The sequence below is a fragment of the Globicephala melas genome, chromosome 1 (assembly GCF_963455315.2).
Source record: "Globicephala melas chromosome 1, mGloMel1.2, whole genome shotgun sequence".
Classification (NCBI taxonomy): domain Eukaryota; kingdom Metazoa; phylum Chordata; class Mammalia; order Artiodactyla; family Delphinidae; genus Globicephala; species Globicephala melas.
The window spans coordinates 100,196,676-100,223,059 of NC_083314.1; the positions used below are offsets into that span (position 1 = coordinate 100,196,676).

Consider the following 26,384-nt stretch of genomic DNA (forward strand, 5'->3'; position numbering starts at 1 on the left):
TAGATTCATTAGTTGGTCTGTAAAGTATTAATACTGTAAATTGAAATATGTGGTCTTTTCTATGATCACACTCCTGTTTTTATAATCATCACATGTAAAATACTTACATATTGATTATATCTTCAACTAACACTGTTTTCTTCGAAAGAAAAAAAGTGGTATTGTATAAAGCGATTTTTAAATTGAAGGACACCTAATCATCCCTTGTGTTTTCAAACTTTATGTTATATAAAACAGCAAGGAATGAAATAATTAGAATATAATATTCTCATTAAAATTAATAGAAGTAGTTAATGAAGCTCATACCAGTATGATTGTAGACAACATCAGTAATACAAAGAATATTCCACTCCTTTTTCAATTTTTCCACTAGCTGTCCAACATCAGTCCAGGTGTACTTTTTATTAGGTCTTGAAAAATCAGGATTTAATTCTAACTGATCAGCAAGGGAATAGCATGACCTAGATAGTCCAAGAGTCTGCAGTGGGGTAAAATGAATCATGTTGTAGCCTGCAACACAAGAAAAGAAACAAAGACCACTATAAGAAAAAACATACCTAAAACTAAGCAAAATGTAAGGTTAAACTTCCATAAGTAATTCTAAATGGCAAGGCAACCGTGCTACCAGAGAAGGGGTTAAAGACTTGGGTTTAAATACTAGCTGTACCACAAGTGACTTCAAGCAAGTCTACTTAAAGCTTTCAGGATTATCAGTGTCCTCATATGCAAGATAGGGATAATGAGATGATGTATTTGAAAAAAATCACACACAATGCCTAATCACTATTAGGGGTTCAATTTATATTTCTTGAATTGATATATTTATATGTAGAAAATATATCCTATGCAAGTATATCAGTACATCTTTCTCCTAGTTTTTTTGGGTTTTTTTGCGGTATGCTGGCCTCACTGTTGTGGCCTCATCCCGTTGCGGAGCACAGGCTCCGGACGTGCAGGCTCAGCGGCCATGGCTCACGGGCCCAGCCGCTCTGTGGCACATGGGATCCTCCCGGACCAGGGCAAGAACCCGTGTTCCCTGCATTGGCTGGCGGACTCTCAACCACTGCGCCACCAGGAAAGCCCTTTCTCCTAGTTTTAATGTTCCATAGTACTTGTATTCTGTTTTAGTTATGTCAGTGAACTTCTCACTTCTTTCTTCACTCTATGTTCAAGTCGAAAGTAGAAAATTAACATTACCCTTTACTTAAGAGTAAAATACACCTTAAGTTTCATTTTACTCTTGGTATGTATGGCAGCACATGACTTCCACATGGAATACCATTAATCAAGGCTTGTTGAATTAAAATTATATATAATGATAATATATTTTATTTATTTATTTTTGGTTGCGTTGGGTCTTCATTGCTGTGCGAGGGCTTTCCCTAGTTGTGGCGAGCGGGGGCTACTCTTCATTGCAGTGCGAGGGATTCTCGTTGCGGTGGCTTCTCTTGTTGAGGAGCACAGGCTCTAGGAGTGCAGGCTTCAGTAGTTGTGGCGCACGGGCTTAGTTGCTGCACAGCATGTGGCATCTTCCTGGACCAGGGCTCAAACCCATGTCCCCTGCATTAGCAGGCGGATTCTTAACCACCGCGCCACCAGGGAAGTCCATGATAATATATATTCCAACACATTCTGGTAGCTTACTAATTTTTATATGTCAAAGTAAAGTCTTAGAAACAATAATAATCTTATTTTGTCATAGAGTTCCTTAACTTATTCAGTTGAACCATAAAATTTGCCATTTTTGTAGGCTAAAAATGGTCAAGTAACAACAATTTCATACAGTTCTATTTATGTTACTAAATGTACTAAGGAATGAAATTAAAAGAATTAAAGCCTTTGAAATCTGTATCACAGAAGATAATTACATTTATTTTAAAGAAGAAGAAAAGAAAGAAAGCTGACATTACCTGATTCTTTTGCAACCCTAAGTCTGCTTTCCCATTCATCAAAGGGTCCCATACACTTGGATAAAAATGTCTGGAGAGTAACACAGTCCAAGGGTAACACATGATTATCAGCACCAACACGTAAAATAGGGTCCACAACTATGTAACCTCCACCACTTTTCTCATTTCTAAGGAAAAAACAAAAACTTCTCAATTAATGATAGGAAAAATAATTCTCATCTAATAGTCTGACTCTCTAATTGGAAAGTAAATTGTCCCATTTAAAAATATATTTCTAGGCACATAAAATCATTTAAAAAGTTGCAATAAAAGCTTACAATTACTTCCTAGAAACTGAAGGATCATATTCTATTTGCATCTCAGGAAAGCCCTGTAAAAATTGCACTGCCATGGTTCATATGGTAACTTTTTACAAGTTAGATAACTTCAAGTTACAGAATAAATTAACTTCTTTTTTTCACATACAGGACGCCTGACTTACCCATGAAGGAAATAATACTGAAATGATCCAGCTTGTTGAAGATTAAGTTTACAGTACTTATCAGAATCATCTTCTCCTTCTGTTGGATTTTCCCATTCCAGGGAATGGAATTTTTCTCGATTAAATGCTTCTCCAGGAAATGGGTAATTTGTGTACACAGTAACTGCTTTTCCCTGTAAAGTTGGGCCTAATCGGAACTGTAGTTCAAACCCTAAACAAAAAGCACATTTTAATAAACTCATTGCAGGACTTAAGTTACATTAAAAAGATGTTTTATTTAAAGTATTATACAACGATGATTTCTCAACTATGTTTAAAAGAACTTCAAATATTTAATGCTGTTCTGGAACCACTTTGCATTTCAATTTAGCTTAATTTTGTATTTTAACATACAGTATACACCATAGAACTGTCTGCTCTGTACTGTCCCTCTCTTCTTCTCCTGGAAACTGATTCCTAGTCGCATGGCTACTTTGGGATATGACATGATTCCATTTCCCACGATTACCTCCGTCCCACTTCCTGAACTGCTCCGAGGTGGGCATCTACCTAGAGACTTTCGCTGGTATTTTTCAAACTGCAGCAGAGAAAGTGAGTTTCTCTGTGGTATCAGAGTCTGTGATAGTACGTAAAAGTTGGGAGGTATCGTGGAACACTATCTTACCAGATAGAGCAAGCCAGTCTTCCCTGAGAGAAGTCAACCTCTAGAGAGGCAGAATTCAGATTTCTAACAGTTCTAGAGGCATTTGAGCCCCTGATTCCAGTTGTCCCTGATGTCTGCTCAACTCCAGAGATGTGGTAATAGAGGGTTAACAAGTGGCTGTGTGGAGCTGAGTGGGACAGGGGTAGGAGTGGTGAGGAACCCTGATTTGCAGTGTTTGCTGACTTCTGGAGGAAACAAGTCTCACCATGGTCCATCTCAAGCTACCAACATGGCATCACTGAACATGGAACTGGGAAGAGATATGCATGATCAGCTCTTGTGAGACAACGCCAGCAACTCCAGCATGCTACTGCCTCTAAACCTACTGTTCATGGTTTAGTTACTTAAGCCCTTCTTGGAATTCTGAAAGCCAAAACATTCTCACTTTTGCCTTAGTTAGGCTATTTCTTTTAAAATATATCTGAGATTTCTGTACTGTATTACAAGTATTTTGCCCTAAGAGGAAAAAAAGTTAACACACTACAGTTATAACTTTATTATGAAAGAAAAATTTTTATTGGTTCAAGGCCGACTTTAAACCTTGATTATAATTGTTAGGATGTGAAAATTCTGACTATAGTAAAGTCTATTAGAAATTCAGGCATATATATTTTAAACATGGGTGTAACATTTTAATTAATGATGGGTAATAATAACTGATGAAGGCAGGGAAATTTAGTTCTGCTGGTTATAATCTTTAAGCTTAAGGAACTTTTTGAGAAGAAAGAAGTATAGTAATATTTATACTTTTGATACTTATTAAACATCCAACAAAGTAATAAAAATGACGTACTGAGTGCATATGATGTAATAAGGGACAAAAAAGACAATGATCTCTGCCCTTGTGAAGCTTGAGTTCTAATGGGGGAAGGCAGCCATTAAACAATGGACATGACAAATAAATAAGAAAAAGTAGTATGTCAGAAAGGGATAAATGCTAAGGGACAAAAATCAGAGCAGTTTAAGAAAAAGGAGGGAAAGGAGTGATGGTGAGGAGACAGTAGCAGCTTTAAATAGGATGGTTATTGAGAAGTTGAAGGGCGTGAGAGGAGTGAGAGAGTTAGCCTTATGGCTCACCATGGCCATGGAGAGAAAGTGCTGACCAAGCACAGGAGACAGAGAGCACAAAGGACCTAGGATGGAAGCATGCCTGGTGGTTCCAGAAATAACAAAAGGTCAGCATGGCTACACTGGAATAAGCTGTGGGAGTAATAGTAGGATATAAGGAAAGAAAGGTAACAGGGGAGCCAGATCATGCAGTCTTAAAGGTCATTGTAAGTATTTTGGCTTCTTCACTGACTGAAATGAGCCAGTGAACATTTTTAAGCAGGAGTGACATGACATATCTTGTGTGTTAAAAATATCCTTCTGAAGATGTCTGCTTCTGATCATAATGGAGTAACTGGTACTGGACTTGCCCTCTGATGAAAAACTAAAAGAACTACATTAACAACTGTTCTCAAAAACAGGTAGAGAGGACTGTGATGCCTGAGAGAAGAATGATTTCTATGAACCTTCTAGTTATCAGACTAGGGGACCTTTTTGGACTGTGACACTGGGAGCAGGAATAGTAATCTCACTGAGTTGAGGAGACAGAGATTAGAGTTTCGGAGAGTGAAGAGACTGCAATTTTCAGGCCAGAGTATGACAAGAAGGGAGCTATGCAGAGACGGAGCTCCAGGAATTTACCTAGAGTCATCTTGAGTCTGCCTGAATACTAAACTGTACATGAGTAGGGTTTGACTACATAAGGCTGGGAAAAGAACAACTAGTGGGAGCTGTAAATTGAACAATTCTCAGAGCTCATTCAGGCCTGGGATACATTACAATTTTTAAGCAGCCAGAGTTAAGAGACCTTGCTGAACACCTGTTGTATTCAAGAGAGTCATGTCTTAAGTAATAGGGTTAAAGTAGCCCTAGCGTAAAAATTACTATAAACCTATCCTATCAAAGCTTAAACACAAGCCTCAAAAGGATTAAGCTGATCCACAGATAATGTAAATGACTTCTAAAATAAAAACTTATCACTCCTTTAAAGCAAGACAACAAAATCCAGAGATAAAAACAGAACATTCACAATGTCCAGCATCCAAGAAAAAACTGCTAAACAGAAAGAGGAGGTGAGGGAGTTGACCACACGGATATCTGGAATAGGGCATTCCGCACAGAGGAAACAGAGACCTAAAGGACTGAGACTTCTGCTTCTGGCAAAGATGGAATAACAGGGATTGGATTTACCCCGCTCCCTGAAACTTAAAAGAAAGAAACCACCACCAAAAACAGAAAAACCAGACAAAGTATATGAAACAATGATTTTTCAAGACCCTGACATCAGGCAACAAAAGTCAGTGATCCCTGAGAGATGGAAAGTAAACAAGATGAGCCCTACAATTGCCCCTGCCTACTTACTAACTTGAAAGAGTTTCCAGGTTGGGGCACAGGGAGAAGGAACCCAGGCAGACCTCAACTGACTTCCTGTGTTGAGGAGACGGAACTAAGAATCTGTGGAGATGAAGGCAGCTAGAGTTTTCAGATGAGAGTTGTGGATAAGGAGGAGAAAGCTGCACAGAGAACTCCAGAGATCTGCCAAAGGTCTCCCTTGAGTATTCAGAAGAGTACGGATCAGTGCACGTCTCTGAGAAAAACACCTGAGACCAGGAACAGTGCTTGTTCTCACCAGCTAGACTGGGAGAACTCATAATTCAAGAGGCACTGGGTAGAAAGTTCAGAAGGATCTTGCTTCAGTAGTGGGGAATAATGAGCCTTAGAAAGGGCATAGTTCTAGACTGGCTTAACAAATCATAAAAGTAAAACTCAAAAGACTATAATATTTCCAAGTAACTTCATTCCAGAGCAAAGACCAAGAACATTTATAAGAATCCAAAAATACTCAGCACCCAACAAGGTAAAATTAATAATGTCTGGCATCCAAACAAAGATTATGAGACATATGAAGAGGGAGGAAAACAAAACCCATAACAAGGAGAATAATCAATCCATGAAAACGGACCCAGGAGTGACACAGATGTTCAACTAGTAAACAAGGTAGGATTTCAGTTATCATAACTGCATTCCATATGTTCAAAAATTTAGGTCAAGACATGGAAAATATCGAAACAAAAGAAAAAGATACAAATCAAACTTTTAGAGATTAAAACTACAATGTCTGAGATGACAAATACAGACAATGGATTTAATGGATGGTGAGACGTGGCAGAAAAAAAGATAAGCGAATTTCAAGACACAGGAATAGAAACTATGCAAAAAGAAACGAAGAGAGAAAAAAGAATCTAAAAATTTGAAAGAGCATCAGACAATTCAAGTGGCTTAACATAAAGAGTCCTCAAAGGAGAGAAGAAGGGAGACGTAAATTATTTGAAGAAATAATGGGTAAAAAATTCTCAAATTTGGTGAAAACAACAAACTTACAGATCCAAGAAGTTCAACAAATCCCCCACACAAGAAATATGAAGAAAATTACACCAAAGAACATCAAAATCAAATTGGTCAAAACCAGTGAAAATGAGAATATCTTATAAGCAGCCACAGAGGAAAAAAGACACAAGTATGTACAGAGGAACAAGGATAAGGATGACAGCAGATTTCTCATGGGAAACAATGCAAGCAAGAAGACAGTGGAGCAACATCTTTTTTTTTAACATCTTTATTGGAGTATAATTGCTTTACAATGGTGTGTTAGTTTCTGCTTTATAACAAAGTGATCAGTTATACATATACATATGTTCCCATATCTCTTCCCTCTTGCATCTCCCTCCCTCTCACCCTCCCTATCCCACCCCTCTAAGTGGTCACAAAGCACAGTGCTATGCGGCTGCTTCCCACTATCTATCTATCTTACATTTGGTAGCGTATATATGTCCATGCCACTCTCTCACTTTGTCCCAGCTTACCCTTCCCCCTCCCCATATCCTCAATTCCATTCTCTAGTAGGTCTGTGTCTTTATTCCCATCTTGCCCCTAGGTTCTTCATGACCTTTTTTTTTTTTTTAGATTCCATATATATGTGTTAGCATACGGTATTTGTTTTTCTCTTTCTGACTTACTTCACTCTGTATGACAGATTCTAGGTCCATCCACCTCACTACAAATAACTCAATTTTGTTTCTTTTTATGGCTGAGTAATATTCCATTGTATATATGTGCCACATCTTCTTTATCCATTCATCTGTTGATGGACACTTAGGTTGTGGAGCAACATCTTTAAAAGTACTGAAAGATTAAAACTGTCAGCCTAGAATTCTATACCTGTTGAAAATATCTTTCAAAAACAAAGGTGATAAGAGCCAGGTTTTTCACTGTCAGAGAAGGATGTTACCAATAAGCAAGGGAGACAGCTACAATGAACCCTGCTGTGGTGATATGAATCAGAAATATGAGTGTGAACTGCTATTTATTTATATATAAAGAATGTCAGTTTGGTTCAAGGCAAATCCTGAAATAGAGAACACATAGATATATTTCAGTCATGTCTAAACTTGCTCTTTGATAGAAGTAAATCTCTCACAGTGATGTTTGACAGGTGGTAAATTCTACACCACAATATTAAACATTGGGTAAGATATTCTTTGTGAAGAAAAGATATCAGTATAAGACATTAAGAGAATGCTGGACTCTTCCAATTTATGATAATCCAATTAAATACTTCTGTATTTGCCTAGAGAAATATGAATGCTGTTTTATATACTGCAATACATATAACATGAGGGAATGGAAGTTCTAGGCATTCCTGGAAAAAATTATAATTTAGTGATAAGTTCTGCTAACCATATTCCTGGATTGGACCAAAATATGGATATAAATTTATTCACAGTAAATGGATTTAGCAAGCAAGAAACAAATTATTCAAATGTAGTTATTAAGTAACTTTGCAAAAATTGAGGGACTTATTTTTACTTCTTACTTTTACTATACAGTGAAACTAATAATTTCTTTTCCAAGTAGCTACATGCACAAATTTTTCTATAAAGCAATTTGGCATAAACATACTAAGAATATTAATAAAGTTTAGATTTTTGGCTCAATAATTTCATAAAGACATTTATTTTCTGAGGAATTAACCGGTGATATAAATATAGATTATATATAAGGATGTTCATCACAGTTTATTATAATTAAATAAACTCACAACAAACTAAATATCTAATGATTGGAAATGATTAAATTATGGTACAACTTATGGTATTCTGTAAGCAGGAATAGTATAAAGCCACTATAAATCATATTATCAAGGGATATTTAATAACATGATTACTTTTACTGTTTTCTTATATTTTATGCATCTATATAGATCCTTTCAAATCCTTTCTGGAAAAAAGTATGACTGAAATGTGGCAGTAAGCAGGGAGGTGGAATTCACATACCATGACACTGCAAGCAGGTATCAAAATTGTTTAGATAGTATAAACCCAATTTCGTTTTGAAACAAAAAGCATAAATAAAAGACTTTTTATACCTTTTTATAATTTATAAAAAGGTATAAAATCAGGAAACATTTTTATATTAGAGCTATAATTATGAAGAGATAGATTGAGAAGTAATTGCCCAAAGAATTAAAATGTGACGTTTTAATACTTAAGTGACTGTGAGAACCATATTTATATTTGCAAGAATGATTAAATTTATTACAGAAGTAATGGTGTCATTTTGAACAGTACAAATATCAGAGATTAGCCATCTGAGCACAACTAAATAACCTGTCCCTTGTTCAGCTTATACAAATATTGTTTTTATAATTACAAAAGGATTCAGAGAACTTGTAGAACAAAGGTTGAAACTCATCCAAAACCTCTAAAACAGTATTTGTATCAGTGGTCTACCTTCAGAAAAAAAATGACAAGTAGTCTCCAAATTTGAATATTTATTTATATAATATACGTGTATGATAATTTAATAGATCATGTAATTTATAAAACACAAAAATAAGAATAAGATGTAAATAAAATAAACAATATTTTAAATAATTAATTTTATTTACTAATTAATGGAACAAATCTTTTGGCTCTCACTGAAAGTTAATATTGGTAATATCTGTCATGAAAGTAATGTGATTAAATAAATTTCATTAATTTTAAAAGTCTTGGTTTAATATTGTCTGATAAAGTAATTTAAAGATTCCAAGTCCTATTTATTTTGATACTTGATTTAATGACCTCAGATTTGAAAAAAATACGACATAAAGATACCCAAATCCCAATGGATAAAGTTCTTGGTAGGTATGTTTACTAGTCCATGACCTTAACTTTTCAATTCCATTCATCAGTTATGTAAATATTTTGGTTGAAATGTGCTAGTAAATATAAATATTTTCCTTGACATACATCAATTGCTTTTACAAGCTAAAGAGAAGATGTCCCATTTTATATATTGAAGAGATGATCTGAAAACCAACTGAAATTCTTTATTTGGTATATTTCAAACAGATTAGAAAACTTTGTTATCAACTTTTAAAAGTGAGCAGATATTCATTTATATGGGTAAAATCATATGATGAAAGTGTTACTAAAAATACATATTCAAAATGCTCTCCCTGAAGCAAGGGTTGGCAAACTATACCCTCTTTCTGTAAATAAAGTTTTATTGGAACAGTCACACCATTTATTTATGTATTGTCTATGGCTGCTTTCATAGTACAATGGCAGAGCTGAGTAGCTGCAACAGAAAGCATATGGCCTGCAAAGCTGAAAATACTTGCTATCTGAACCTTTACAGGAAAAAAATGTGTTGAACTCTGCTCTACAGCATCAATTCCCAACAAAAGCAGTTTACTTTCACACTCATGTTTACCTCAGAGTTAGATTGTGTTTATTTTTTCTGATAATATTTTCTAAGTATACTATAGAAAAAGCTGTGTGTCATTTCTGAAAAGGACAAAACTCAAACAGCAAATTTCAAACACTTTCTAACTCATCTTTAAGTTTGACAACCTCTTGAGGTAAAAGAGGCATGTACGGTTACACTACCTCTCATTACAAAGTATTGTAAAGATGCTACTATTTAAGATAATATAGCTTGTATATCTACTTAACCTGGTTTAGGTAAAAGTGTAATTCATGGCAACATAATGCAAGCAAACCAGTGCAGTATGACTGCCAACCTCTTCTAGACCTATAACCACCACTCTTTCCTCAGAATATATCTTTTTTATTATTAATGCATCTGACGTACAAACTGTGAGCATCAATACCAATTCATATATTAGCAAAATTTAATTACTTTAATTAAAATAGAATTTTGTTTTTTGGTAGTGTTGTGCAGCTTGTGGGCTGTTAGTTCCCCGACCAGGGATCGAACCCAGGCCCTTGGCAGTGAGAACACAGAGTCCTAACCCCTGGACCACCAGGAAATTCCCCTTAGTTGACTTTAAAAATCAAAAATAGATAGGTAGATACGTAGACAGAAAGAAAGAAAGAGAGAAAAGAAAGAGAAATAAATCCTATTCTTTCTATATTCCAATAGACAGGTCAGTGCATACCCCCAAGGGTATATATATATATAGCCACTCTGTAGACCTCTAATCCATATCCCTGAAACTAAAATTTTTATATACAGTAAATGAAACATCAGAATACCTAGAGTGTATCAGCTTCCATAATTAATTGCTCGGTTTGCTAAAATTAGCTTAGCACAGCAGCAGATGGTGTGTTTATCTTATTCCTCATACACAAGGAATACTTTACTCAGATTAGCCATTTCCCTCTTGCAGGCAATTAAACTGGCAAGACGAGTGATTAAACTATTACTGTAAACTAAGTTTTTCTACCCCATTCCCTCCACTCAATCTATATAAACTTGACTCCTAATCAAGGAATCTTTATAAATATTTTCTTTTAAAAAAATAGAAATTGTAATTTGACCAACCTATATAAAAAATGGAAGAATTCCAGGTTTAGGGAATAATGATTTTATTCATTATTTGCCACTAAAAGAGATAGGAAATACAGGGCCAGGCTATCATTTGGCTAGAAAAGATAATTATGCAGTCTTGTACTTGTTAAATTAGAAGAGTCTATAGAGATATTAGCCTTGAAAATGCACAGGAATCATTTCTTAGGGAAAAGTGAAAAGGAAGGCAAAATGAAGAAGGGCTTGGTGAAAGAACCAAAAATTGCCAGAGCTTTTCTTTACACCTAATTGGTCACCAAGTCTTATGAATTTTAAAATGTCTCATACTCTGTCCCTTTTTTTTTCAACCCTGATGTAGTTAAACCAGACATGTTTTTAAAATAGCCTTCTCCATGATTTCTTGTCTCCAATGTCCCTTCTCTTCATCTTTCACAGTATAATTGTCTTCTAAAATAATACAATGACATCATTACTGCACGAAAAAAATTCGACATGTTCTCATTTATATCATTTGGATGAATTTACTGGCTTTAACCAGAGTTACAGAGTCACCATATTCTTATTTTATAAACCCTTCAGAGTTCCCTCTTCAAATAGCCTGGCTAGCTTTAAATGGCACTTTAGTAATCAACCAGCAAGGATTTATTAGCTGTTGTACACTGCATTAGGTTTGTAATAATTTCTATCTTCACAGATCTTAAACTCCAGTTGGACACTATAAGCTTTTAGACACTGCTACATTCTTAAGCACTTAACTGTTCTATGCCCATTGAGTAATCAGAAATCAAGGAAAGGAGATAATAACAAATTAAGGAAAAGCTTCATGGAGTAGGTGGAATTTTAGCTGAAGGCTGAGAGGGAGGCAACACATAAAATGATAGTAAAGGGATTTAATAGATATACAGGAATCTGACAGGAGTGGAGGTGTAACAACAGGCATGAGAAAAGCCACTGGGGAGGGAATTAACAAGGGAACTAGAAAGATATAGGACACCAATAATGAGGAACAATGAGATAAAATCTTGGCTAAGGAAGGCAGATTATAGACATTATAGAATGTCCTGGAAGCCAGGCAGAGGTGTTTAAATTTGACCTTATAAACACCAATTAATAAAAAGAGAAGAGATGGCATAAGAAGATTATTTCAGCATCCATATTCAGGCATATGGAAGAGACAGGCAGGCAAGAGGAGACATCTGGAAAGAAATTATAGGGCTTAAAAAGAGACTTCAGTTAAAGAGAAAAAATCATCAAAGAATAGTACAAAGTTTCTAGCCTTGGAAACTATGAAAATGGAAAAGTAAACAGGGAAGCTGAGAAATAAAGAACATTTGAGAATTTTGAGATGGTTTTGGACATGTTAAATTTAAGCAAATCTGACTGGAGCTATCCTAAGGCTCTTCCATAGCATGATACTAGGATGAAGCCAAGAATCGATGGTGAGAATAGACAGCTATAGCGATCTAGCAATGCCTTATATCTATTTAGGGCTTTAAAGCCATTTATTATTCATTTTGAGCCTCAAAACTCAGGAAAGTAGAAAACCAGAAATTAATACCTTCATATCACAAATAAATTAATGTTTAGAATTAATGTGACTTGCCCAAAGTCAAACAATTTGTTAGCAGCAGAGCCAGGAAAATTCTAGTTCCCTACTCTTGCCATTACACTCGCTTGCTTCCAAGAAGCAAGCAAAGCTCAAGGCCTTTCTTCCAAAAGGAGTCATCAGTATGGAGGCAACAGCTGAGGCCATGAGAATGTATACTTCTTTGAGGGCAGGAGAACAGAAAAAGAAAGGATTCCTTGCAGATATACACAATTAAAATGTGGAAGAAGAGAGCTCAGCAAAAGACACCACCAAGTTGACAGGAATACTTAAGAGTGTAGGAAAAAAAATTAAAACCAGAAAACTGCAGAGTCAGGAAAGCCTAAGCACTCAGTGATCTTAAATGCTGAAGTTGGAAGAAGATAAAGATTTGGCATGGAGGAAACACATTTGATGGATGAAATTTTTTTTTAAAATTTAGCTCTTGAGAAATTCAGGGAAAAAAGAATTCTTCAAATGTTTACTACTATCAACATTCATTTGGTACAATAATAAAGGGGATTGTATTTTATTTTTCATACATTAAACTTCTATTGACTACTTCACAAGTTATATTAACATAAATGAGTGTGAAATGCTTTTTTTAATGCTGAAAAATATAAAGTCTAAGAAAATAAAGCATCTATTTGATAAGTCTTATAGAAATATAATTTGATCTTTTAAATCACAGCTCAAATATATTTCAACACAACCTGATCAGTTATTTCACTTTTTCAGCAAAAAAATATTTTCAGCTTTTTTACCTTCTCCATAGTTGAGAGGCTTTTGACAAACATAAATAATAGTTTACTTTTTGCTGTGATCTAGTTTACTAATTCAAATGTCTGGTAAAGGAAAAGAGCGAGAGCTATAAAAAAGCAAAACTACAGATATACCCAAAGTAAAATTACTTATGAAGCAATTTCCCAAGTTTTAATAGTAAATGCTAATGGAAATAATATGGTCAATCTTCCGATTATAAATGCAACTTCTGTCTTAAGTAGAAGTTAGAATGCAAAGTAAAGTGAACAATTTTATTCTCATTCTAACATGACAGATATAAATAAAACATTTTCAACTAAAATCCACTTTCATTAGTGATATTGTTTAGAACACAGCAACGTCTTCGCACAAATCAGGTTTAGAAAGGTCCTTGGAAATGACGTCTAAAAGTTAAAAGAAATTTTAACATAACTATGAATTAAAAATGTAAAAGACACAGAGCTAATCAAATGACTTACTACTGACCTTGTTCAAGTCTGAAGAGGGTCTTTTCCAGCTTTTCCATTTCGTTCAGAAGTAAAATCCTAATCTGTTTACTGTGTCCCATTTTGGCTTCTAGAGGATTTGAAATCTTTCAGAAGAATGAAAAGAACTCCGAAATCGAATGAGGTACCCCTACGAAACAAAAAAGGAATCAAGATAAAGAAAATAACTGTACCTTAGATTCTCTAAGGCTGACAGCCACACTTACATGTTCAAAATGTGTTTTAACCCTAGCAGAGCAACGAGAAAGAATGAATCTTATACATAAGATCAGAAAAAGCAAATTGATAGTTGTTTCCTCCCTTCGAGCACAAGACCGAAGCAAAAATTACAGTTTAAAAAAATGAAGTATTTTTACATAATCAATACATTTTGGAAAGCCTGGAGCTGGGTGGGGGGGGATGGGGTAAAATTCCCAGTCCCAGGCCAACCGGCTTCAAAGACTTTCATATGGCACTTCTGCTTACAAGAGATTAGCCTGCTCAAAGATAACAGGTGGGAGATCTCCCCATTCCCAAATTCGGGTCGGAAGCCACCAATGGGGAGATGAGAACAGAAGGAAGCAGTTGTTGTCCCTAGAATAGCTGCCGTGGACATAGAACGTACATACAGAGCTATAGATAGAAGGAACGCATTTCCCCGGGACGCCGGCGGCATTCCTAGCACTTACACCGAGCAAGTTATACGTGCCGCTTCTGGGACACTGCAGGGCCCGCGACTCTGTTGTTAAAACAGTCGGGGGAGGAGACGCAAAGGAAAGTTAAAGGGAAAAGGCAGGCTGCCCAGGCGCAGAAAGAAGCCGCCGACGAGGAGGGCCGGGCGCCGTGAAGGGCAAAGGGAGGGGCGGCGGCAGCCGAGGCAGGGCCGAGGCCGCTGTGTGAGTGACAGAAAGCTTCTCCGTGACTCCGCCTCGCGCCGGTCCCCGAGGAGCCCCTCGATCCCCACTGGGCCTCGAGAGCACACAGCCTGGGTGGGAGCTGACAAGTCCCTTCGCCCACTTCCGGGAATCTCCGCACCTGCTCGCCCCAACCGCTAGTCTCGCGAGAGTCCGATCGCGGGCTGCCCGGGTGTAGGAGGTGGCTGAGGACCAGGCGGCGGGCTGCCTTTTTTCTCGCCCGGAAGAAGGTGAGACGGCTGGGGCGTGCGTACCTCACCTTTCACAGTCTGCGAGCGCATGGTTGAACATTAAAATGCCGCGGTAGGGGGCCGCGAACTAGGTTGAGCTGCACCACAGCGTCGTTTTGTGGACCCTCTGAATGGCGGGAGGCAAGCCACCTGGCTTCCTGTGCCATTTCTACCACGTTATGTTTTGTGTCTTCGTTTTAACTTTGTTACGTGGCCTAAGTTTTCGTGGCCTAAATTCCCTGAGCCTTGATTTCCCCGTGTCTAAAATGAGGGGCCTGGCTACGGTCTCAGACATTACATCCTTCGCATGTCCACATTTCTAGTCCAATCACAGAGCGGGCCCGTATTCCTGAATACAGACATGTAAGGACTAGGTGGGTGAAGTGTGGCCAGTCTGTGAACGACTAAGGGGCAAATACACGTGTGTTTACAACGTCTGGTTGCACCTAATGTACACCACGTAGACTTGAAGATCGTCTGAGACTAAGAATCTATATTGGCTATAGCTGCACATATTTTAGGCCAGACATTCAAGACATGGTGCAGATGCCTAAGGAGATTTTATGCCTGAGGGAAAAGGAAAGCCCATTTTTCAGGGCCTTTGGAGGGCACCTAGGGATCATGAGAAAATGGACAAAAGATCTGGAGTGTGGAGAAGAATCTCGCTTTCTTTACTGTGGAATTACTGTAGGTCCAAGAAGAATAATGGGTTAAAAACTAAAGATACTGAAATGTTTGCTTGTTTCAGTAGTTTTCTGAGAATGGCTAGTTGCAAGTGGTGCAAAACTGAGTTTGGAAACCCACAGCTCGTTTGTTCATTCAACTGACATTTATTGAACACCTACAATTTGCCAGGCACATAGGTGCTGGGAATGCGGCAATGAAACAAAGTCACTGCCCTCATGGAACTCCTACATGTGATTGGTAGCAGACAGATAAATTAAGTAAATTACATACAATAATTAAAGGTCATAAGACATAAAGCTAAGAAGGGGAAATTATGGAAGAATCAGGAGAGGGTGGTTTGCAGTTTTAAGTACAATAATGAGTAAAGGACTTGCTGGTAAATTGACATTTGATCCAAAACAGAGAAAGAAGGTAGAGTATATCCAGGGCAGAGGGTTATACACATAGGTACAGGAAGTGCAAGGGCTGGGATGTAGGAGCATACTTGGTGAATTCAAAGAGGTCACTGTAGCTGAGTGGAGTAGAGGTAAAAAGTTAGGACAGATAGATGGGGAGGGGTGAGTGGCCTAAAAGGCTTTGTAGGCCATTGCAAGGACCTGCGCTTTTGCTCTGGGGAAAAGAGCCATTGGAGGATTTTGAACAGAGCAGTGACGTAATCTGACTGACTTTTAAAAGGGTCACTCGGCAACTTTATAGGGAATAGCTAAATAACCCTTAGGGTGTGGTTAGGAAGGAAGCAAGGAGACCTGTTAGGAAGCTATTTCAATTATCTAGGCAAGACATAGTGGTATATGTGTGTGTGTGTGTGTGTGTGTGTGTGTGTGTGTAGCAGTGAAGGTGGAGAGAAGTTGTTGAACTACGAATCTATTTTAATGGTGAAGCCTACACCACCTGCTGGTGGAGAGAAAGGAGTCAAGGATGATTTAAAGTTTTTTAGCCTGAGCAACCAGGACATTATTTCTGTCCAACAGAAATATAATATGCCACATAGGTAATTAAAATTCTTCTAGTAGCCACATCAAAAAAAAAAGTAAAAAGAAACAGGTGAAATTAATTTTAATAATATATTGTATTTAACTGTATCTTAAACATGATTTCAGCATGCAGTCAGTATAAAAGGTTATTAATGAGGTATTTTAGATTCCTTTTTTGTACCGTCTTCTAAATCTAGTGTATGTTTTACGCTTCCAGCATGTCTCAATTCTGATAGCGACATTTCAAGTGCTTGATAGCTTCATGTGGCATGTGGACAGTGCAGAAGAAGCTGTCATTTAGTGAGAGAGGAAGCAAAGGGGAGGGGCAGGATTGGAGGGTGAAATTCAGGAGCGTTGTTGTAGACTGTCAATAAGCAAGTGAAGATGACTGTCCACTTGCTTGAGATGACCATCAAACATCCAAGTGGAGATACTGAGTTACCATTTGTAGCCCTGGTCTCCAAAGGAGTGTTTTTCAAATTGTGAGTCGTAACCCATTAAGGGTTGTAAAATTGATTTATTTGTTGCAACCAGCAATTTTAAAAAAGAAATAAGAAAGCTCTGAATGCACTGCATCTAATAAAAGTATTGTTTCACAAAACTTCTGTTTCTATTACTTATGTTTTGATATGCTGGGTCATGTATTCCTCCTGGGGGGTCAGGGTTAAAAACAAGTTTAAGAGCCACTGCTGTAGAATGTATGCTGTGTAAAGTCGTAATAATTCATGATTATGAAATGGTGCCTGGGTTTGAATCCCAGCTCTGCCTCTAACTAGCTGTGAAGCTTTGGAAGATACTCAACTTCTTTGTGCTTTGGTTTTTCCAACTGTGAAGTAGGGATAAAAATAGTACCTACTATTAATTAAACAAGGACCTAAGAACTGTGCCTAATACACACTAAGTACTGTGTAAGTACAAATATCAGCGCTGACCCTGTTGTGAAACATAGTCCACATTTATATTTGTCTTCAGTCTCTCCTTTCCATACCCCCTTTGGATTCAGGTTTTCCTATTACTGTCTCATCGCACAGCCCACCTGGTGATCACTCTTCACCAGGGCTCCAAAATTAGCCTTGCCTCCTGTCCTTCCTCCAGCAAAACACTCACTTCAGTGCCCAGCATTTCAGCCAGGTATAAGAAGTAAAACAGATTGATGAAGTGAATTGCTTTAGTAGTGAATTCTTCTTAAACAAACGCTTAAATTTAAAAAGAAGATTTGTTAATCCAAATGGCCTTAATTTGGGAGATTTCATGTTGTGAAAGAAAGTGAAGAATGTTAAGTAATGAAAACATTATGATTTAATGTGATGTGTCTCTAAGATTAAATTTATAAGCAACATATTATCCTTCTTAAAAAGAAAAGACCCTGGCATGCTATTTGCGAAGTTCTTGGAATGCCAGTGAATTTGCAGTCTAGGGCAATAGTGGTGCCATGTGCCGCTTTCATTTTGGTGAACATTTGTCATGTGCCTGTCCTGTGCGTGACAGCGAGCTATATATACACAATAATCTCATGCTGGAGTTGTTAGGAGAAGACTCTCCTTGAGGAACAACTGATGGATGATCTCAGCTATTTGGCAGAGACTCTAGTGTTTTCTAAAACATTGATATTAATGCAGCTGGCGAGTGGGAGAAGGGCTGTGGTCAGAAGGGGCTTTCTTCAGGTTTGTGTATGTATGTGTATGTTTTCTGAAAGGAAGGGAGTTATTTGGGGGTATTATTTATGGTTAGGTCCCAATTCTGTGATCTTCTGGGTCTGAAGTAGAGGGGCTGCCTTATTTGGTTTTTATATTCAACAGTATTTTCTGTGTATTTTGTTTTGTAGCAATAGTATACTGATATTATTAATAGTTTTATCTTATAAAATTTGGAACTGTGTTTCCAAAATCCCTTCTAAGGTGAATAATTTATTCTGCATGTTTTGAAATATCCAGATATAGCCAGTGAGGAGAAGAAGGGAAGATAGGAAAGGAAATAGAATTGAAGTCAGAGAGGTGTGGAAAAACAGTGATTTTTCAAAAAGGAAAGAGTACAACATCTCCTTTGGAGATAAACAAACCTCAGATTAGTTTCAGTCTCTCTGAATTACAGTTGATTCATCCATAAAATGGAGAGAACAACACCTCACTTGTGGGGTCACTGTGAAGAGGAGATGAAATAATGAAAGCATTTAAAGTGTCATTTGGGGACTTTCCTGGTGGTGCGGTGGTTAAGAAGCCGCCTGCTAATGCAGGGGACACGAGTTCGAGCTCGAGCTTTGGTTCAGGAAGAGCCCACATGCCATGGAGCAGCTAAGCCTGTACGCCAAAATTACTGAGCCTGTGCTCTAGAGCCTGCGAGCCACAACTACTGAGCCCGCGTGCCTAGAGCCCATACTCCACAACAAGTGAAGCCACCACAGTGAGAAGCCCGCTCACCGCAAGGAAGAGCAGTCCCAGCTCGGCGCAACTAGAGAAAGCCCACACGCAGCAACGAAGACCCAACGCAGCCAGAAATAAACAAATAAAATAAAATAGTGTCATTTAGCATTTAGCAAAAATTAGGCTTTTAATAAGGATAGCCTTAAAAAAGAAGGGGTGATGGGGACTTCCCTCGTGGTCCAGTGGATGAGACTCCGTGCTCTCAATGCAGGGGGACTGAGTTTGATCCCTGGTGGGGGAACTAGATCCCATATGCATGCCACAACTAAGAGTCCGCATGCCGCAACTAAAGGTCCCTCATGCCGCAACAAAGACCTGGCACAACTTAAATAAAATAAATAAATAAATAAATAAATATTAAAAAAAAAAAAGAAAGAAGGGGTGATGACTAGTTGCCTTTGCTGGGTCAAAGATGGCCGTCAGACAAAGTAGATGAAGAGGATTCCAGGGCATGGCAGAGACAAAAGACATCACTGAAAGGTCTCTTACTCCATGAAGTATAAAGGTGAATTCAAAGAGCAAAGTCAGAGCCCAAGTTTTCAGCCTAAGTTGTACAAAACTGAGGAAGGGTGGAGACTAAGAATGAAGTAAGTGTTAGTTGGTATATAGTAAATATTTGTTTGAAAATTTATTGAGATGTACATATATAGAGGGAAATATAGTTGTATTTCTATTGAAACAAAATATCTTGGGCTCTTAGAGCTAACATAGGAAAAGTCATTAAAGAATTCCTAAGCATTGATATAACAAATTCGCCCAAAGCAGTGCATGGAATGCTTGGAAAGCATGATAGGAGGAACTTCAAGAGGGCATTTTTAGTGGTGATCTTTTCTTTATTCTTAGATCTTTAAAAAGTTCTTTGGTCTCCAATTTAATGCTAAATCATTTTCCCTTGCAAGTAAATTTAACTTTATGTTAAAATAGTGGCTGCATAGTTTCCATATAGGAGGGTTTAGAGTAGGCAGTCTGGTTGAGGAGAAAGGACAAGGAAGAGGACCTTGAAGTTAATTTTCTATGTTTGTCAGGGTGACTACAGCTGCATATGACAGAAAAAAACAAAACAACAGTGGCTTAAACTAGAGATGAGTTTATTTTTCTCTCACATAAAAGTCCATAGGTGAGGTGAGCAATTCAGAGCTGGCATGGCAGCTCTATAACATCATCAGGAAGCCAGGCTCTCTCTAGTTCACAGCTTCCTTCCTCTTGTTATGTGGAACTCATCATAGTACAATAAGGCTGCCAGAGCTCCAGCTATCATATCCACATTCAGGGAACAGAATGGAGGAAGAGGAGAAGAAGGGTGATTTTCCTACCTTTAAGAATTCCTGGAAATACTACACATTTCCACTTGCATCTCACTAGCCAATACTTAGTCACAAGGTACATGCAAATGCAACCTTTATCTAGTCAGCAGTGAGACTACCCAAAACCCGGGTTCTGTTATTACGGAAAGAAAGAATGGATTTTGGCAGATAACCAGTAGTCTCTGACACAGTTTGCATGGTACTTTATTTTTCACTTTATTAGAAAGCAACACAGTTTGGAGCACGGGGATGGAAGGCTCAGGAGGAATGTCTCCAAGGGGGGAAAAAAAAACTTATTATGTAACATGCCTGACTGCACTGAGAGATGTTTCACAAACATCTCACAGTTTTCTGTCAGAAAGCCTAGGGGTGAATCAATCAATGATTCACTTGCTAAACAAACAAAACAAACGGGGAGACTACGGCTTTATATCTGTCAGCCAAATGAGCTTGCTAAAACTAAACTTCAGAACTGGCCAACTTTCCCTTCATGTCACAAAGGACTGGGGTAATCATGCTCACTGCATGTTTATTCCCAAAGGGAAGAAGGGCAGAGGTGAGCCAAGCTCACCCAGTTATTCTTCCCAAATTTATCAACCGGGTAAGTCACTCTGCCTCCCCAGGAATGGAGTAAGTTAAAGAGCAAAGAGAAGCCAGGAGTTTGTTTAGGGAAGCCCTTTCTTTAAAGAAAACAGAATTAAGGAAAACCATTCTTCTTCAGGCATTATGCAAGTCATTTAACCTCTTTTGTGCCCAATTCCTAAACTGTAATCTTTCTTCCAAGGATATGCAAAAATAAAATATATAAGATGTTTTGAAAATGAATATATGCCCTATAAATAGCTAATAACAAGTAATATTTAGTGAGCATCTAGGAGGTACCAGGCACTGTTTTAAGCCCATTACATGTACTGATTTAATTCCCAAAACAACACTGTCATTACCCCCAACTTAAAGACAAGGAAACTGAGTCCCCAAGTTTAAGTAACTTGCTTAAGGTCAGATAGTGGAAGAATGTGATTTCAATTGCATTCTCAGTGATTCTGTTCAGTAAACTCTAAATCTGAGGGCACTAACATTATCCCCATGGCCTGGTAATCAATAAAGTTTTTAGAAATTAAAGTTGGATGTTGCTTACTTTATCTATGGCCGTGTCAACAGTGAGTTTGTTTTCTTGCTTCTATGGATTTTCTAGCTAATTTAAGACAGAGTCATCTCAGGACAGTTCCTTCAGTTACCCTGCCTTCCCCTCCCTCCCATGGGTCTGGAGTAGATGCTCCCTATCTATGATCCTTTGTTGTATATGTTGTGTTATGTTGTATGATAACAGCTCCCTTTCCCACTGGGGTCCCTTAGACAGGGGCTGTGTTTTCTGTCTCTGGATGGCAAGTTGTAAAGTTATTTACACTTTTTAGATACAATAAGAAAACCATACTTTATTCTTTAAAAATTTTTTTAATACATTTTATATTTTAGAATAGTTTAGAGTTAAGAAAATAGTTGCAAAGAAAGTACAGATTTCCTGACTACTTCACACCCAGTTTCAATATGTTCCCCTATTGTTAACATAGTAAGATGCATTTGTTACAATTAGTGAACCAATATTGATACATTATTCTTAACTACAGTCCATATTTTATTCATTTCTTTTTTGTGATGGGAACAATTTAAGATCTAGTCTCTCAGCAACTTTGAAGTTTATAACACAGTATTGTTGTCTATAACCCCTGTGCTGTGCATTAGATCTCCAGGATTTATCTACTGGTTGCAAGTTTGTACCCTTAAACAGTATTTCTCCAATTCCCCCTTCCCCCAGGCCCTGGTAACCACCATTCTACTCTCTGTTTTTACAAGTTCAGCTTTTTTAGATTCTACATATAAGTGATATCATACAGTAGTTGTCTTTCTCTCAGCATAATGCCCTCAAAGTCCATCAACATTGTTGCAAATGGCAGGATTTCCTTCTTTTTCATGGCTGAAGAATATTCCATTGTGTATATATACCATATCTTCTTTATCCCTTCATCCATTGATGGACACTTAGGTTGTTTCCATGTATACTTTATTCTTACAAACTGCTCTGATCTCTTTACCATTCCCCAACTGCTAGGTAGGCATGGAAAACAAAAAAAAAATTTAGTCTGTTTTAAAACTAATTCTGATCCAGTTATTTAAGTAACTCTTTAACTCTGTCTCTTTGAAATCATTGTTTTATGGTTTCAACCCCTCTTCCTCTGCTTACTTCTAAGATGGTGTCTGGCACACAGAGCAGGGTCCCACATGAACTTGTTGCATTGTGGGAGTTGAACTCTATGACCCTGAACTGGTCATTGTGCAGGGACTGGCATCACCTGAAGTATGTCTGTCTCATCTTATTCTTGGTTATCCTGTTGGCAAAAACTACTGATGTATGTAGCTGATAATTTCTTGGTCATTCTTTCTTGGCTTGGTCAGAGCCTAGAGGCCCTTCCTGCTATCTCAGCCTTCCTTGAAATCTTACTTTCACTACAGACTCCTTTGAATATATGAGATATTCTCAGCCTGGTCCAAGGCCCAAAGCATCCATCCATTAAGTCTTTGTTGGAGTGATTACACCTCTGCTGGGAACATGGGCGTACCAATATCTCTTCAAGGTCCTGCTTTCAATTCTTTTGGGTATGTACTAAGAGGTGGAATTGCTGGATCGTATGGTAAGTCTATTTTTTATTTTTTGAGGAACCATCATACTGTTTTCCCCAGCAGCTTTACCATTTTGCATTCCGTGAACAATGCATAAGTGTTCCCAGTTTGTTTGCATCCATACCAACACTTGTTATTTTCTGTCTTTTTTTTTTTTTGGTTTGTCTTGGGGTTGTTTTTTTTTTTGATAGCAGTGATCCTGTTGGGTGTGAGGTAATACATCATTGTGATTTTGATTTGCACTTCCCTAATGAATAGTGATGTTGAGCATATTTGCGTGTGCTTATTGACCATTTGTATATCTTCTCTGAAGAACTGTCTATTCAAGTCCTTTGCCAATTTTTGAATGGAATTGTTTGGTTTTTTGTTGTTGGGGTCTCTATACATTCTGGATTGTAATCCCTTATCAGATATAGATATGCAAATATTTTCTCCCATTGCATGGGTTGCCTTTTTACTCTGTTGATTGTGTCTTTTTTTTTTTTTTTTTTGCGGTACATGGGCCTCTCACTATTGTGGCCTCTCCCGTTGCGGAGCACAGGCTCCGGACGCGCAGGCTCAGCGGCCATGGCTCACGGGCCTAGCCGCTCTGCGGCATGTGGGATCTTCCCGGACTGGGGCACGAACCCATGTCCCCTGCATCGGCAGGCAGACTCTCAACCACTGCGCCACCTGGGAAGCCTTGATTGTGTCCTTTGATGCACAGGAGTTTTAATTTTCATGAGGTCCAATTTGTCTATTTTTTGCTTTTATTGTCTGTTCCTTTTGTGTCATATCCAAGAAATCCCTGCCAAATCCAATATCCTGAACATTATGCCTGTGTTTTCTTCTAAGAGTTTTGTAGTTCTGTAGCTTATAGTTATATAAACTATAGCTGTAGTTTATATATATATATTTATATGTACATTTATAGTTATATAATTTTACATTTAAGTCTTTGATCCAATTTGAATTAATGTTTGTATGTAGTATTAGTTAAGAGTCTAACTTCATTCTTTTGGATATGGGTATATAGTTTTCCCAACATCATTTGTTGGAAAGACTGTCCTTTCCCCACTGAATGGTCTTATCACCCTTCTCAAAAAACATTTGACCATGTATATGAAGATCTATTTCTGGGCTCCCTATTCTATTCCATGGATCTTTATTCCATTACCATACTATTTTGATTACTGTAGCTTTGTAGTAGGTTTTGAAGTCAGGAAGTGTGAGTCCTCCAATTTTGTTCTTTTTCAAGTTATTTTGGCTATTTGGGGTTCCTTGACATTCCATATGAATTTTATGATAGATTTTTGTATTTATGCAAAAAAAGAGTCATTGGGTTTTGATAAAGATTGCATTATATCTGTGTATCACTTTGGGTGGTACTGACACTTAACAATAGTAAGCTTTCCAATCCATGAACATAGGTTATTTTTCTGTTTATTTATGTCTTTAATTTCTTTTAGCAATATTTTGTAGTTTTCATTGCACAATTCTGTTATCTCCTTGGTTAATTCCTAATTATTTATTCTTTTTGATAGTATTGCAAATGGAGTTGTTTTTGTAATTTTCTTTTCAGATGTTCATTGTTAGTGTATAGAAATGCAACTTATTTTTTTGTGTTGACTTTTATCCTGCTACTTTGCTGAATTTATTTATTAGTTGTAATTGCTTTTTTGTGTGTGTACATGGAATCTTTAGGGTTTTCGACTATAAGATCATAACATCTGTGAACAGAGATAATTTTACTTCTTCCTTTTCTATTTGGATACCGTTTACTTATTTATTTGTTTAACCTACCTAATTGCTTTGGCTAGGACTAGTACTATGTTGAATAAAAGTGATGAAAGTGGGCATCTTTGCCTTGCTTTTGATTTTAAAGGAAAAACTTTCAGTCTTTCACCACTGAGTATGATTTTGCTGTGGTTTTTTCATACATGGCTTTTATTTGTTGAGGCAGTTTTCTTCTATTCCTAGTTTGTTGAATTTTTAAATAAAAGGATGTTGACTTTTGTCAAATGCTTTTTTCCTGCACCAGTTGAGGTGATCCTTTATTTCTTTTTAAGAATATGCATTTCCTTTTCCCTTTTGAAATGTCATAGGAAAGGCCACGGGGCTTGAATTTGCTGTTTCTCATGACACTATAATGAGTCCATGGCTAGCATGGTGCTAACAATGCTGCATTTACTATCTTTTCAAAAGTAGTATTCTTATTATTAATTAATTATTATTATTAATTTTGGTTAAGTTTAAATTTTTTCTCAGTTATGAATTAGAGTCATTTGGACAGCTGATTTCATGGTGGAAAGCCACAGCCCAGCTCAAATGGTGGAAAACAAACAAACTTCTCAGAACAAAGCTTTCAAAATGGAAGAATGCATAAAATATCCTGACAATAACAGTCTTAGGTCTGTCTCACCCAGAGAGTGAGTTCTTGAGGGGAGAAAATATCTTTTCCCCTTATCCCCAGTTACCTGGAACTGGAGATTGTTGTATAGTAAACACTTAATAAAACATCTTGGAGGGTATCAAAGAACAACGGTGTTCCCCTTGCCCTTTATTCCCTCTCCTTTCCCGAAGAGAGATTGCATCAGACTCAGTAACTTTCATAGTGTTAATTTATTGTGAAGTATAAATATGAAAGTATCCAAGTTCTGCAAATAGTGCAAAAGTGAGCAATTGTGCATTTTAATTTGACTTAGTATTGTTGAATTGAAATATTTAGATTTTGGTATGAAGAGAGGATTGTACTTTTTTTTTTTAACCATGTCACTATTGATTATTTTCTTATTCCAAAGCTGTATAGGCTCATGCATTATTTAATTCTCAAAAGTTAAGTTGATAGGCTGTCTGAGGGTAGATGTACAAACTGTAATATAAAGCCAGAATTGGAAAATAGAGGTACTTTGACTAACTTTTCAAAGTAGGCTTTATGTTATGAAAAGCATCACAGTACACTGTGTAAAAATAAAATTAAATGAAGTATAATCTATGAGTGACACCTGCTTTATAGACTCTCAATTTGATGACCAACATAACCTAATTTAGCAGAACACTTGACCCAAGTATTTCACTGATGATCAGGTAAATTCTGATGAAAGGTCAATGGTATAACTACAAAGGCCAATCTATTTTAATTGCCTAAGGTTTAAAAAAAGCCCTCTTCTCAATTTACAGTGACTGTGGGAGTCATTTTACTGCTTACACAGTGATAAAGGGCTTGTATATCATGAATGTAGCATAGTGGATAATCAGCAAAACTTTAAGACTAAATTAATCAGCACTTTGGAAAGTTTATTCCACGAACATAGGTAACATGTCCTGTCAAGGCAAATGATTGCTTCTTTGATTATAGAAAAATACTAATAAGTTTTCACTTTTTCTTTTTAATGTTTTACTGGAAAG

General features: G+C 37.2%; 2 protein-coding genes across 6 annotated transcripts in view; one reads left to right on the plus strand and one right to left on the minus strand.

Annotated features, from left to right (window-relative positions):
• The window catches only part of AGL (amylo-alpha-1,6-glucosidase and 4-alpha-glucanotransferase), a 79,602-nt gene extending 64,779 nt beyond the window's left edge, over positions 1-14,823 (minus strand). Inside the window, exons 1-5 of one of the 3 annotated variants that reach the window (XM_030868785.2) lie at positions 14,479-14,823; positions 13,791-13,940; positions 2,392-2,602; positions 1,911-2,077; positions 307-510 (exon numbers count right to left, since the gene is read on the minus strand). In XM_030868785.2, coding sequence (XP_030724645.1) covers positions 307-510; positions 1,911-2,077; positions 2,392-2,602; positions 13,791-13,872 — 664 coding nt within the window. In that variant the 5' untranslated portion in view covers positions 13,873-13,940; positions 14,479-14,823. The other 2 variants (XM_060302295.1, XM_060302303.2) reach the window with 2 other exon arrangements.
• FRRS1 (ferric chelate reductase 1) overlaps positions 14,649-26,384 on the plus strand; it is a 99,411-nt gene continuing 87,675 nt past the window's right edge. For 2 of the 3 annotated variants that reach the window (XM_060302327.2, XM_060302316.2), the window contains exon 1: positions 14,651-14,933. The gene's annotated coding sequence lies outside the window, so the exon portion shown is untranslated. Of the gene's footprint in view, positions 14,934-26,384 lie in introns of all 3 variants that reach the window. The other variant, XM_060302356.2, reaches the window with a different exon arrangement.